Source organism: Mustela erminea, chromosome 20 (assembly GCF_009829155.1).
Source record: "Mustela erminea isolate mMusErm1 chromosome 20, mMusErm1.Pri, whole genome shotgun sequence".
NCBI lineage: Eukaryota > Metazoa > Chordata > Mammalia > Carnivora > Mustelidae > Mustela > Mustela erminea.
The window spans coordinates 20,251,129-20,265,313 of NC_045633.1; the positions used below are offsets into that span (position 1 = coordinate 20,251,129).

General features: G+C 47.3%; 1 protein-coding gene across 6 annotated transcripts in view; it reads left to right on the forward strand.

Annotated features, from left to right (window-relative positions):
* Positions 1 to 13,792, forward strand: part of GLYR1 (glyoxylate reductase 1 homolog) — a 35,956-nt gene extending 22,164 nt beyond the window's left edge. For 3 of the 6 annotated variants that reach the window (XM_032327447.1, XM_032327443.1, XM_032327446.1), the window contains 7 exons: positions 543 to 642; positions 5,189 to 5,299; positions 5,929 to 6,030; positions 6,663 to 6,825; positions 7,144 to 7,323; positions 7,649 to 7,773; positions 11,607 to 13,792. In XM_032327447.1, coding sequence (XP_032183338.1) covers positions 543 to 642; positions 5,189 to 5,299; positions 5,929 to 6,030; positions 6,663 to 6,825; positions 7,144 to 7,323; positions 7,649 to 7,773; positions 11,607 to 11,681 — 856 coding nt within the window. In that variant the 3' untranslated portion in view covers positions 11,682 to 13,792. The remainder of the gene's footprint in view (positions 1 to 542; positions 643 to 5,188; positions 5,300 to 5,928; positions 6,031 to 6,662; positions 6,826 to 7,143; positions 7,324 to 7,648; positions 7,774 to 11,606) is intronic. The other 3 variants (XM_032327445.1, XM_032327448.1, XM_032327444.1) reach the window with 2 other exon arrangements.
* Positions 13,793 to 14,185: the final 393 nt, after the last annotated feature.

Sequence of the window (14,185 nt, forward strand, 5' to 3'; positions counted from 1 at the left end):
ATTGGCTCCAGGCTTTGAAAAGGGTCAGTGCCCGTCTCTGCTAACAGCAGGAACAACACAAAGGTAGTGTCAGGTGTCGAGCTGGGGAGGGAGGTGAAGACTGTGATCCCGATCCCACCAGAGAAGTTGGCCGGCTCTGATCACGTTGCTTCAGTTCCTTGTCACGGATTCTGATGTGCTTTAAAATGACATCCGAAAACCTAGCGTTCAGGGCGGCTGACCAGGAAGCGGCTGCAAGAGTTGAAGGCAAATGCCTGCTTTCTCGCTGTGCAGGAATCGTGGGCTCAGACGCTCTAGCAGAGCAGTAAGGGAACAAGTTGGAAGACTTGCCCTAAACCATATGAGGCACACTTCTTTCTGTGGCAGGCAAGGATTTAGAGAAGCCCAGCTAAATTGAAGGACACTCTGAAACAACGGCATGAGGAGAAAAGGCCCAACGTGCACACACTGCTGCCGGCTCTGCAGAGGCGCTGTGGGCCGCTGAGTGAGCTTTCTGGTGCGTGGGGCCCCACCCTGAGCCCATCGGTGTCTCTCTCTTTTAGGATAGGATTTTTGGGCCTTGGCCTCATGGGAAGTGGCATCGTCTCCAACTTGCTAAAGATGGGTCACACAGTGACTGTCTGGAACCGGACTGCAGAAAAAGTAAGTATTTGTGGGGGTGCTTGTCAGATGGGGTGGGACAACACCTTGACCCTTGGAGATGGAGTGGCTTAAGGATAGGGATCTTCCTGTTGCCGCTCAGCATTCTGCGCAGGTGGAGTAGGAGAAACCAAGCTCTTAGTTCAGACAGGTAAAGCTGTGGGTATATTAGCTTAAGAGGTTTGTTTTTTGTGTGTTTTGTTGTTTTTGTTTTTTGTTTTTAGTTTCAAATTTGTATTTAAATTCTTGCTAGTTGGGGCGCCTGGGTGGCTCAGTGGGTTAAGCCTCTGCCTCCGATTCAGGTCATGATCTCAGGGTCCTGGGATTGAACTCCACATTGGGCTCTCGGCTCAGCAGAGAGCCTGCTTCCCCCTCTCTCTCTGCCTGCCTCTCTGCCTCCTTATAATCTCTGTCTGTCAAATAAATAAATAAAATCTTAAAATAAAATTCTTGTTAATTAACATGCGTGATAGAAATTGGTTTCAGACATAGAATTTAGTGATTTGTCACTTGTAACATCATCCAGTGTTACATAATGTGTATATATCCTCACAGGTGTTCTCCTTGATACCCATCACCCATTTAGTCCATCCCCTACCCACTGCCTTCCATCAGCTCTTAGTTTGTTCTCTATAGTTAAGAATCTTTAAGCTTTGGGCCCCCTGGGTTGTTCAGATGGTTAAGTGTCTGCCTGCAGCTCAGGTGGTGATCCCAGGATCCTGGGATTGAGCCCCACCTCGGGCTCCCTGCTTACCAGAGTCTGCTTTCCCCTCTGTTTCTCTCCCCTGCTCATGCTCTCTCTCTCAAATGAATAAATAAAATCTTTTAAAAAAAAAAAAAAAAAGAACCTTTAAGCTTTGGATGTTATTATAAAAAGGTAACATTTAAAAACCCTCAGGTGGGGTGCTTGGGTGGCTCAGTGGGTTAAAGCCTCTGCCTTCAGCTCAGGTCATGATCCCAGGGTCCTGGGATCAAGCCCCACATAGGGCTCTCTGCTCAACAGGATGCCTTCTTCCCCCTTTCTCTGCCTACTTGTGATCTCTTTCTCTCTATCAAATAAATAAATAAAATCTTTAAAAAAATAAAAATAAAAATAAATTAAAAACCCTCAGGTATAAAATAAAGTGAAAATTCTCCCTTTCCTGCCATTACCTGAGGTAGCTCAGGTCAGATGTTTTTATCCTTTTTTGCACATGAAAATATATGCATGTGTGTATATTAGTAGCTCATTAATAGTGAGTGCATGGAGATAGATCTGCTTCTTCCTTTTTAATGGACGCACTGTGCTCTCTTACTGAGATTGTATTAACAGCACCGTGCAGTCGAACATTCTGCAGTGCTGGAAACGCCCATGTCTGTACTGTCCAGCATGATAGCCACTAGCCACTGTGGCTCGTCAGCACTTGAATCATGGCTAGTGTGGTGGAAGAATTGAATTTTTAATTTATTTCACTTAAACGTAAATAGCCCCTCATGGCAAGTGCCCACCAAAGTGGACAGGACAGAATTAGAAGTTCTTAACCTAAAGTGGTGGTCCACCACTTCAAGGGTCTGTGCATGCCCTGAAATGGAATTCCAAGTCCAAATGTGCACCTTTTGTAAGGGAGGGGGGCCATGGCTCCTCCCATCACGTTCCTATCCGAGAAAAGGTGAAGAGCAGTAGTCTGAGTACCGAGAAACAAAAGCCCTGCAGTCACCAGGAGCACACGAAGAGAGAGCGAGGAAGGACCAGCCTGTTGGGGGGCAGGTGTGGCTGAGTATGGGTTTACATAGTGACTGAGCAAGCACCCTCGTGGAGCTAGATAGAGCTGAAAGGTTGGTTGCTGAAGGAGGTGTCAGAGCTGATGGGTTTGAATGAACAGAAATGTCTTGGCAAGGTTAAAAAAAAAAAAAAATTCACTCCAATGAAACAAAGGCCTTTTCAAGAATAGCAAGGAACTGGTTGGAGAGTCCAGAGGGTTGGGGAAAGGGCACTGAAAGCTGTGCTAAAAGGTTTGGGCTTCCCCTGCTAGGCATTGGGTACCTAAGGTAGAAGTAAGGGTTTCCCTTGTAAGTACTTTCACTTTTGATAGAGGTGCCTCAGGTCACCCTGTATCTGGATTGAAAAACCAAAATAGTATATAAACATGGCCATTCTGTCTAAATTAATTTATGGGAAAGCCGGAGAACAAAGCAGTTGCGAACCTTGGTTTGGAATCAGACCTAAATCCAAGTCACAGCTGTCTTGCTCACCCTCTCCAGCAAGATCGGTTATCTTCCTAAGCCTCAGTCCTCATCTGTAAAATGGCCGCAAAAGCAAAAGATTAAGGGTGCCGGGGCGGGCATTCGGTTAAGCGTCTGACTCTTGGTTTCAACTCAGGTCATAATCTCAGGGTCCTGGGATCGACCCCCACGTTGAGCTCCATGCTCAGCATGGAGCCTGCATTTTGGCTCAGGTCATGAACTCAGGGTCATGAGATCGAGCCCCATGTCAGGCTCTGCACTCGGCATGAAGGTTGCTCAAGATTCTCTCTCCCCCTCTCCCTCTGCAGACCCCCGCCACTCACATTCACTCTCGCACTCTCTCTCTCAAGGAAAAAAAAAAAAGCCATGTAAATCTTCGACAGTCCCTGTGTAATTTTTTTTTACAGGATCTTGATTAAAAATTATTCCCTGGCATAGTAAATGGGAAACATATTTTCACTTTTTCAGAAAAGAGTAGTGCGGTTTCTCCTAAGCAAAGTTTAAAATGTAAAGCTGTATAGTAAAGGCTAAGATGCATGTGTAGCGCAATAAAGACACACACCCATCAGCTAGACCCGACAGCTAGGACTTGGTCTGATAGAGGCGGCTCTCTGCAATCAGTGAGATAGGAGAAAGGCCAGTCAGTAAGCTATATTCAGAACAACTGGTTAGAAAGTTGAGGAAGTAATAATCTCACTTCATACCCCCTACTAAAGTAAATTCCACGTAGATTGAGAAGGACAACAACTCAAAGTGCTTATAGCAGAGATGATAGAGGAAAGGTAATATATTGATTTTATTAGATATATTGATATCTTCAAAATAAAAACTACCTCACAAAAGAAACAGCAAACAAAGGTATTAAATTTAAAAGGTTCAGTAATGAATAGTGATCAAAATATATCAAAAAGTTGCTGTTGTGGGCTGGTTAAATCATCAAGTAGGACACAATTTTTGTGTATTTGTGGGTGCTTGTTATTTTTTTTTTTTTAATTTTTTAAAAAGATATTATTTATTTATTTGACAGAGACACACCAAAAGAGGGAACACGAGCAAGGGGAGTGGGAGAGGGAGAAGCAGGCTTCCCGCAAGCAGGGAGCCCAATGCAGGACCCGATCCCAGAACCCCAACATCATGACCTGAACCGAAGGCAGATGCTTAATGACTGAATCACCCAGGCACCTCTTGTTTGTTGTTTCTAAAGTTTGTACTGATAGTGGTTTGAGATCTTGCTGATGATCTTTATAAATTCACAGCTCCAATGGAAAGCCATTTGTCTACATTTATTAAGAACTTTAAAGCTATTTGGAGCCTGTTCTATTCTGCTTTCCGAGACCTAAATTCAAAACATACAGGAAAGGTATTGTACGTGAAGATATTTGTTGGAGTCCTTTATAATTAAAAGCAGGCTACATAACTAACTGCAGGAGAGCTATTAGGTAAACTCAGGTCTATCTCAATGGAATATTCTGCAGCCATCTATTATAAAAGACTACAGTACGTATAAATACATATCACACACAGTATTGAGAGTCGGATACAAAATAGTAGGTTCACTTTATTCTAACTACCTTTTTAAATGCCTTAGAAAAGGAAATAACACTGAAATTTTTTTTTTTTTTAAGATTTTATTTATTTATTTGTCAGAGAGAGAGCGAGAGCGAGCACAGGCAGACAGAGTGGAAGGCAGAGTCAGAGGGAGAAGCAGGCTCCCTGCGGAGCAAGGAGCCTGATGTGGGACTCGATCCCAGGACGCTGGGATCATGACCTGAGCCGAAGGCAGCTGCTTAACCAACTGAGCTACCCAGGCGTCCCTAACACTGAAATATTAATGATCTTTTGCTATGAGATATTCTGGGTAATTTTAATTCTCAAGGAAGAAAAGTTCATGCTTTTAGACTCCCAGAAACATCTTGGTAAGAGCAGCAGCTTCCCAGCCCCAGCCCTGCTTCCCCAGCACAATGTGGATAGCCTGGGACACTGCGTACATTTTGCCACAGCCAAGATAACCACAGAGGGCTGCGAACAGGTGCTATTTGCATCCTGTTCTTCAAACAGGGAACCTTCAGCAGACACTTTGTTTTATGCTTACTATGAAGTAGAACATCGTTCTAAGCACCAGGTATACAAACACAAGACAGTCCTTAAGGCGCCCCATCCACTTCCCTCAGAAAGGCAGACCACCGCCTCTGGTGTCCCTGGCTCCTAGCCTCAGCCTTCTGCCTTGGGAGGCCAGCTCGGAGGACTGCGCAGCGTGTCTCTGGCCTAGCTGGTGTGTTTGTTGTGCACTGCCTGCAGCTCACATTAGGATCTGTGACTTTTGCAGTGTGATTTGTTCATCCAGGAGGGGGCCCGCCTAGGAAGAACCCCCGCTGAAGTCGTTTCAACTTGTGACATCACCTTTGCCTGCGTGTCTGATCCAAAGGCAGCCAAGGACGTAAGGATCCCCTCCCTCCCCTCAGTGTCTCAGGTGATGGCCAGGAAAGCTGGCTGGCCTCCCTGTCTTCTCCCCTGCCCATGAGTGAGTGTCTGTAGCATGTGGGAGGGTTGTATTTCCCATCTGGGGCCATCCCCCAGAAATTACCTGCATAAATTCAATACAGACATCCTTTAATTCAGAACAAAGAATGAGAAGAACTAGGGTCCCTGCAATCTATGCCGGCTGTCCTCGTGTATTCTTATTCTGTGTACCTGGCAAGATCCTATGTTTAGCTGTGACTGTATCTGCATGTTTTATAAGTTCAAGTACAGTAATCATCTTGTTAAAGTGATAACTAGTTTAATCCAAGTAAATCCAAAGAAGCCCCCAAAAATACTGAGGTTATTATTTAAATGGGAGATTTTTAGTGAAAAGGAACATGCATGTATTGTTTTGAAGCTAAATGGGAATAAAGTAGAGGTATTTTTCTCCCTCAGGCTTACTTACTTGCTGCCGCCTTGCAGCCTTAATACCTCCTAATCAGGAAATGAGTCAAAAAAGTAACAAGATTCTGACCTTAGGTCTAAGGGGCTCCTGGGCGTCTGGCTGGGAGCCTGGGCTATTGCTTTTCCCTTGTGTCCCCACAGCTGGTGCTGGGCCCCAGTGGTGTGCTGCAGGGGATCCGCCCCGGGAAGTGCTACGTGGACATGTCAACAGTGGATGCTGACACAGTCACCGAGCTGGCGCAGGTAGCGGCCTCGTTCATGCTGGCCCTCCAGCGTCGTTGGCAATTGGAGCCCAAGACTCAGGCTGGTTGATTATGCCTGAGTGAGCAACTTGGTTACTCTAGAAACCAAGCCAGGAGAGGGGGAGAGGCTTGTAGCCTTGGAACTAGCCTGTCTTCACTTTCTGCTTTCCAAGCCACAGCTAATCTGAACAGCCGTGAGAGGAGAGGTGCTGCCGGGATGGACATTAGGTCGTGTAGCTGCCAGCCCCACAATGGGAAGCAGTGCAGGCTGCCAGCAGGGCCTTTTTGGTTTAAGCGGCCGTCTACAGTTGTTACCAACAGTATTCTCCCTGCCTGAGCTCCTGGGCCGAGTGAGAGGGCGGTGACTTCTGGCCCCTGTGTGTTCTGAGAGTGGCTGAAGCAGGGAAGGGCAGTGTCTGGAGGAGGTGTGCTCAGCCAGGCCATCGGCATGGTCACGCTTGGTCATTGCAAGAAATTCTGAGTCAGTGGGAGTCTCTGGGGAGACCCCCTCTTCTCTGTTTACTGCATGAAGTTCAGACACCTGTTTGGGGGCTCAGTGTGGAGGGCCAGGTGTTTCCACTTGAAATACCCGTGAGAGGCAAGGTCTTCAGAAGCTGTGACTTTCCTTTCTAGGTGATTGTGTCCAGGGGGGGCCGCTTTCTGGAAGCCCCAGTCTCAGGGAATCAGCAGCTGTCTAATGATGGGATGTTGGTGATCTTAGCAGCCGGAGACAGGGGCTTGTATGAGGACTGCAGCAGCTGCTTCCAGGCAATGGGAAAGACCTCCTTCTTTCTAGGTAACACGCCTGCCCACCTGTCGGGCCACTGCAGGCCCGGAGGCTGGGTGGGCCACATCCCCTCTAGACTGCACTGATGACTGCGTCAATCCCGCACGGCCTCTCTGCCTGGGGCCCCCGTGGGAAGGTTTCCTTTGACTTGCACAGTCAGTGCCTGGAAGGAGGAAGAGCCCGAAGGGTCAGAGCCAGTTCTGTCAGGGGCAGGTGAATGGGGCCTCCCCTGGGTGTAGAGGTGGGTCCGAGCAGGGATGAGGGTGGGCAGAAAGTCCCTTGCCTCGGAATTCTTGGAAAGTGACCGTGATTCTCTGCCCTGGCCAGGTGAGGTTGGCAATGCAGCCAAGATGATGCTGATTGTGAACATGGTACAGGGAAGCTTCATGGCCACCATCGCTGAGGGGTTAACCCTGGCCCAAGTAACAGGCCAGTCCCAGCAGACACTCTTGGACATCCTCAATCAGGGACAGTTGGCCAGCATCTTCCTGGACCAGAAGTGCCAAAGTGAGTTGCCTTTGGCCTCTCTTCTTGCATTTTAGTTGTGACTGGGGCTGAGAAACCAGGTCAGGTTGCTGTCACAGAGCATTCTCTTCTTCAAGGGCTGACCGGTGTGAAAGAGGCACCCTCTCTGGTCAGTCCATGCCCTCCATGCCCTCTGTCAGAGGGATCCAGAGACATGGCAGATGGGATTTGGGGGTACTGGCTGGGGACTGGTTTCTTCATTGTCCAAGAGGGAAGAAATGCTAGATGTTGAGCCCTGGTGGTCCAGCAGATAGTTTCTTAATTTGGGTCCATTTAATTCTTCTGTTACGTGGCTTTCCCTCCTCAGATATCCTGCAAGGGAACTTTAAGCCCGATTTCTACCTGAAGTACATTCAGAAGGATCTCCGCTTAGCCATTGCCCTGGGGGATGCCGTCAACCATCCTACTCCTATGGCAGCTGCAGCCAATGAGGTAACTGCAAGAGGCCCTATCTGACAGTCTTCCCTTTGCTTTTAGGCTTCCTCCCATCTCTTTGCTTTGTGTCTCTTTGTGTCTCACCTCTTGAATGGAAGCTCAGGTCATTGATTCTAGACCGGAGCATTTAAAAGCATATATTCCCTTCTGAGCCCTTCTTACTTGTAACCCTTGTGATTTCATTGACCTGCGGATTACTTAAAAGTGCATCAGTCAGATAATTGGAGTTGTCTTGCGAATCTAATAGTTAGTGATTACTGATGGATCTCTATTGTGGTTACAAAACAGATCCTGTGTGATTTTTAACTCTAAATTTATTGAGACTTGTTTTGCAGCCTAGCAAATGGTCTGTCTTGGTGGGCGTACCATGTGCACTTAGGAAGACTGTTCTCCACTTGTCAGCTGCTGTGTTCTGCCGATAATCAGTTAGGTCAAGGTTAGGTAGTGGTTTTTCAGATCGTCTTTATTGGCCTTTTTCTCTGGTTCTTTTGGTTGCTGAAAGAGAGATACTAAAATCTCCAGCTATGATTGTAGCATTGTCTGTTTTTCCCTTTAATTCTGTTATCTTTGAAACTCTTGTGTTTGGGTTTTTAGCCATTTGTTATGGTCATGTCTTCCTGATGAATTTGGCCTTTAATTATTATGGAATGTCCCTCTGACCTTTGTCTTGAAGCCTATTGCCTGGTTTTACCGTAACTGCTGCTGTGTACATGGTATATCTTTTTTTCATTCATTGACTTTCAAGTTGTGTCTTTATATTTAAGTGGTATCCTCAGTGTAGAGCCTGTCAGTGGGGCTTGCATTTGTATGCATTCTGACAGTATCTACCTGTTAATTGGAGTGTTGGTCATTAACATTTGTTTGAGTGACAACACAGCACCTACATATGCACTTCCTGAAAACAGTTGGGTTGGGGAGGGGGTTGTTTATTTGTTTAAATAAGTTTAAGTGGGGCGCCTGGGTGGCTCAGTGGGTTAAGCCGCTGCCTTCGGCTCAGGTCATGATCTCAGGGTCCTGGGATCGAGTCCCACATCGGGCTCTCTGCTCAGCAGGGAGCCTGCTTCCTCCTCTCTCTCTCTCTCTGCCTGCCTCTCTGCCTACTTGTGATCTATCTCTGTCGAATAAATGGATAAAATCTTTAAAAATAAATAAATAAATAAATAAATAAATAAATAAATAAATAAATAAAATAAGTTTAAGTAATCTGCATACCTGATGTGGGGCTTGAACTCATGACCCTGAGATCAGGAGTTGGGTGCTCTACCAACTGAGCCAGCCAGGGGCCCCAGAAAGAGTTGTTGAGAAGGTCATCTTCCTCAGCCTGACAGAAGGGACGCCTTAAAAAAGCTGAGCAGTATTTCATTACTGTAGAGTTACAATCAAAACCGTATTTTGTATAAAACACAAAACACATTAATTGATTTATTTTTAGAGGCTGTATCTTCTAGGAACTTTAAGAGGATACACATTCGATTCAAGTTAAATAGAAGTCTCAAGTGGCTTGTTCCAGTGAAGAAGTAAAGAAACACAGTTGTGCTCTTTTCAGACGTGGCCTTTCATAAAGTGTAATCAGTCTCCTGTCCCTTCCTTGTCTGCCTGAGCAGTTCAGGGAACTCACTTCACCTTTTTAGGTTGCAGTACAGTTTCAGGTTCCTCCTGTTTGTTTTGCCTTGGATTCTCTCTAAGCAGTGGACTTCTCTGTGTATTTTATAGAACTTTTTTGATCGATTGTCTTTAACTGAAGTTACTTCGGAAGGGATCTGCATGTGGCTTGTGTTGGCGGCGTGCTCTGTGATTTCTGACCTGCCTCTGCCGTGGCTCTACAGGACTCGTTGGCTTGAAAACAGACATTTTGGTTAATTTCTCAGTGGAGCGTGGTGCTTTCTGGAGGGCGTGAATTTAGGTTCCTCATTGGAGCCCAACGTTCAGGATCTTAAGGTTCACCAGTCCATTCACATTTAGTCTTTGTCTTAAAAGTCTGGTGATATGTGGTTGGACTTAGAGCTACCATTTGATTGCTCTTTGTCCTTTCTGACTTTTGTCTATCCCTCCTTTTTTATCACCTTTTGGATTATATGACTGTTTTTTAGAATGCCATTTTCTCTGTTGGCTCTTTAATAATGCATTGTTTCCCTTTTATCTTTGGTCTAGAGATTGCAGTATGCAAGAATATGCAATACCCTTAACTTCATGGCCCACTTAGAGTTAATATTATACCTGTTCACATAAAACATAGATCCATTTCCCTCACCTGCCCTCCTTTATGGCAAGGTTTCTTAACCTGGGCACTATTGCCATTTTGTTGTGGGAGTGGTCCCGTGCATTTCAGGATATTCAGTAGCATCCTTGTCCTCTAAGCACTAGAAGCCAGCAGTGCCCTCTCAGTTGGGAAGAGGTCTGTAGATACTACCATGTGTCCCGTGGGGCAAAATAACCCCAGGTTGAGAAGCCCTGCTTTATTTTTTTAAGGTTTTATTTATTCATTTTGAGAGAGAGTGGGAGCATGCACACACACGTGCATGAGTTGGGAGGGGCAAAGGGAGAGGGACAAGCAGACTTGACACTGAGTGTGGACCCTGACATGGGGGCCTGATCCCACACCCCAGTGATCATGACCTGAGCTGAAATCAAGAGTCGGCCGCTCTGAGCCACTAACTCAGGCACCCAGGCGCCCCAAGAGAACCCCTGCTTTGGGGAATAGATGTCCCGTGTGTTACATCTGCCTTTGTTCTAAACCTACCAGACAATGTTGGAATGTTTTAAGTGGTCGTATGTATTTTTTTTTAATTAAAAGAAAAAATAATTTTATATTTCTCTAATTTACCATTTCCAGTGTTCTCCATTTTTTTCTGAAGATTTGAATTTCTCTCTGGTATTGTTCCCTTTCAACTGGAAGAACTTGCTTCAGCATTCTCTGTAATGCAGGTCTGCTGGCAACGATTCGTTTTCTTTTCTCTGAAACGGTCTTTATTTAGCCTTCATTTTGAGCTAACAGCTATACCTGAGCTATAATGGACACTCAATTATCGTGGCTTCAACTGGACTATGTTTTAAAAAAAAGACAAAGATGCAGCTATGTGGGAGGAACCTTGTGGCCAACTGCATTTCCTCAGTGTGCCTGGACGCCACACTGACCTGCTTGAATGGCTTTTTAATTCTCTTCACGCTCGTTCATAATACTCACCTAGTGGCTCTGGAGTGGCTGTCCGCCGCCAAGCACTGTTCTAGGCTCTGGGGACATGGTGAGGGGCTGCCCGTTCCCTTCCTTGTGGAGCTTAACATTTTAATGGAAGGAGGCACAAGATAAGCAGATAGGTATTTAAACAAGAATTCTCTGAAGGTCAGAAGTATGAATAAAATAGTAAGATAAGGTGACAGGATAAAGTGGTACAGCCGCTGCTTTATATAGACTGGTCAGGGAAGGCCTTGGAGCTGACTGGGAAGGAGCCAGCTTTGCCTAGGGAAAGGCATCCCATGCAGAGGGAAGGGCAAGGATAGCAGCCCAGAGAATAACACAGGGAGACCCTAAAGGCAGGAAGAGACATGACTATAATTACTAACGATGCTCTGAGCACTTTACCTCCCTCGCTCCATTTAGTCCTCATGATAACCTTGTTATCTTCTCCATGACATCAAGGAGTAGTAACGAAGACAGAGAGAAACTGAGGCACTTCGCTCAAGATCAGTGGAGGGTGGCCAGGAGTTGCACCCAGACAGCCTGGACTCCAGAGCCTGCCTGCCTGACCGCATCTAGAACTACCTCCACAAAGCAGATTGTGTCTTTAAGTCAGCTCTGTGCCAGAGACTGAGCCCATCTCCTTTTTTTCCAGGTGTACAAAAGAGCCAAGGCACTGGACCAGTCTGACAACGACATGTCTGCCGTGTACCGAGCCTATATACACTAAGCCCTCGATACCCCACCCCTGCCCCGCAGTCTTCCCTCTGACCCCTCCTCCTCACATGGGGTTGGGGTCCTGGGACTTAACTCTGGACCAGTCCACCTGTCTCCATCTCCTTTTATACAGACTTTGAGACTTGCCATCAGCACAGCACACAGTGTCACTCCTCCCCTGGAGGTCCTGGGGAGGGGAGGGGTGTCAGCAGGATTGGCCTTTGGGAAAGCTCTTGAACTGGGCACTGGCCCCGGACTAGGTGGCTGTGTGTTCATACACACACACACACAGAAATACACAATACACACGACCCCTACATACCACACACTGGCTCTCACCCCAGGATAGAAGCTGCCCAGAAACTGCTGCCTGGCTTTTTTTTTTTTTCCTTCCTTCTGAGCTTGTCTTATCTCAGACCCTTTCCATTCAAGGAACTCGAATCAGCAGTAAGAACTGGAAGCCTTTCCACTGCTTCCTTCCCTCAGAGCAAAGAGGCTGTGGTTATGTCCACATCCCCCTACTGGATCCCGCGTGTGACGAAGAGGCTCTGGGTCAAGATGAGCCAGCACCGACTCCAAACAGGGTCCTCATGGGCCCTCCAACCTCAGGTGACCAGCTGATGAGGATTGTCATGTTTAAGCTACCAATGTGCAACCAACTCTCTCCATAAATGCCTTTGTGAACTGAAAAGAGATTGGCGAAGTTGAGCAGACGCAGGGCTCTGGCTCTCGGGGGAGAGCGCAAACCGCCAGCACATTAGGTGAGCCTCACAGAAGCCTGCTCTCCTCGCCGCTCTTGAGCTCCTGTCCCAGAAGTCACCATCACTGCAGAGCCCTGGGCTGGGATCAGACTTCCTTGCTTTGGTGTAGGAGGAGCTCACTCCTCACCAGGCTCTCTTAGTATTTGGATTTGCATTCCAGCCCTTGGGAAGGGGATCCTGAGGGCCACCAGGGAGGAGTGAAGAGGGAGGAGAGGGGGTCCTTCCTGTTTTCCGTTATGCTGCAGACTCCCACCTGGTTCTCAAGAGTCACTCTGACTGGGTCCCCTCACAGCAGTCTCACCCTCTCCGGCCTACTCCTGCACATGTTCCCCACTGCCCGCCTCTTCATTCTCTCTCCCTCATTTTCTTCCCGTGGAGACAGTGTTTTCTGTCTCTTCTTTGGCCCAGACCCAGCCTGACCAACGACAGCCATTTTTTAGGCTCAGCTCTTGAAACAGGAACGAGTATCTTCACTTCAGCCAGAAGCATGGTCTTTGATGCTTCCAGGGCCCCAGGGTCTCTCAGGAGGGAAGAGAACTGGGCCTGACCCAATCTGAACTATCTGACCCTCAGAGGTGGACCTGAGACATCCTCAAGACCCTAACATTTCTCCTTGGATAGGGGACCAGAGGGGCTTGGAATGTGGCGTAAAAACAAGGAGAAGTCACCTAAAGGATGTCAATGTTCTCTCCCTCTGCTTGGGTTGCATTTTCCAAAGTCACACTTTGCAGGTCAGCATTTCTAGTGAATATACAGAGTGAGACCACACTGGTGTGGACCCCTCCCCCTCAACCTTGGCCCTTTTCCGCTGATCAGAAACCAGGCAAGGGATCTCAGAAGACATAGGGGGAGGGCAGGGAAGATGCTGCGTGTTTTTGGCATAACTTCACTGGGATTTGGAATTCTTTTCTGTCTGAACACAAAGCCTGTTCTAGTCCTAGCTGGACACTTTGGGGGGGTGGGGGGTGAGGGTGGGGGTGGGGAGAATACTGTAATGAAACTGGTTAGTCAATGTTGTCTTAATATTGTTGACAATTCTGTAAAGTTTCTTTTTATGAGTATTTCTGTTTAAGCTATTTCACCTTTGTTTTGAAATCCTTCCCTTTTAGGAGAAAATGTGACACTTGTGAAAAAGCTTGTAAGAAAGCCCCTCTTCCATGACCCTTTTTTTTTTCCTTTAAACCTCCTTTAAATGACAAATCTAGGTAATTAAGGTTGTGAATTTTTATTTTTGCTTTGTTTTTAATGAACATTTGTCTTTCAGAATAGGATTGTGTGATAATGTTTAAATGGCAAAAACATGATTTTGTGCAATTAACAAAAAGCTACTGCAAGCAAAATAAAACCTTTATTGGTAACACAACTGTGACTGATTACCTCAGCAGTGGCCACTACCTGCACCCAGACCCTCCACGCCCAGCGGTGGAGGGAGGAGGGTCGGGAGCGTCCGGACAGCTCAGCCGGCCGGTTCTTCCCAGCCGGAGAGCCCAGCGCGCGGAGGGCACGGCCGAGCAGGAACAGGCCGCCCTGCCTGCCAATCGCCGGAAGCGGCGAGAACAAGCCGCCCGTTGGCCAATCAGTGGGCGCAAGCGGAGCAGGGCGCCGTATCACTGCCGGGAGGGGGCGGGATAAGTGTCCGCTGAGCTCCAGCGGGAGCGGCGCCCGAGCGCCCTGCGCCCGCGGTAGGTGCCCGCGGCGGCTTGGGAGAGGCGGCGCAGGCGGGTTCGCGCAGTCGCCAGTCTCGATACGCAGCCCC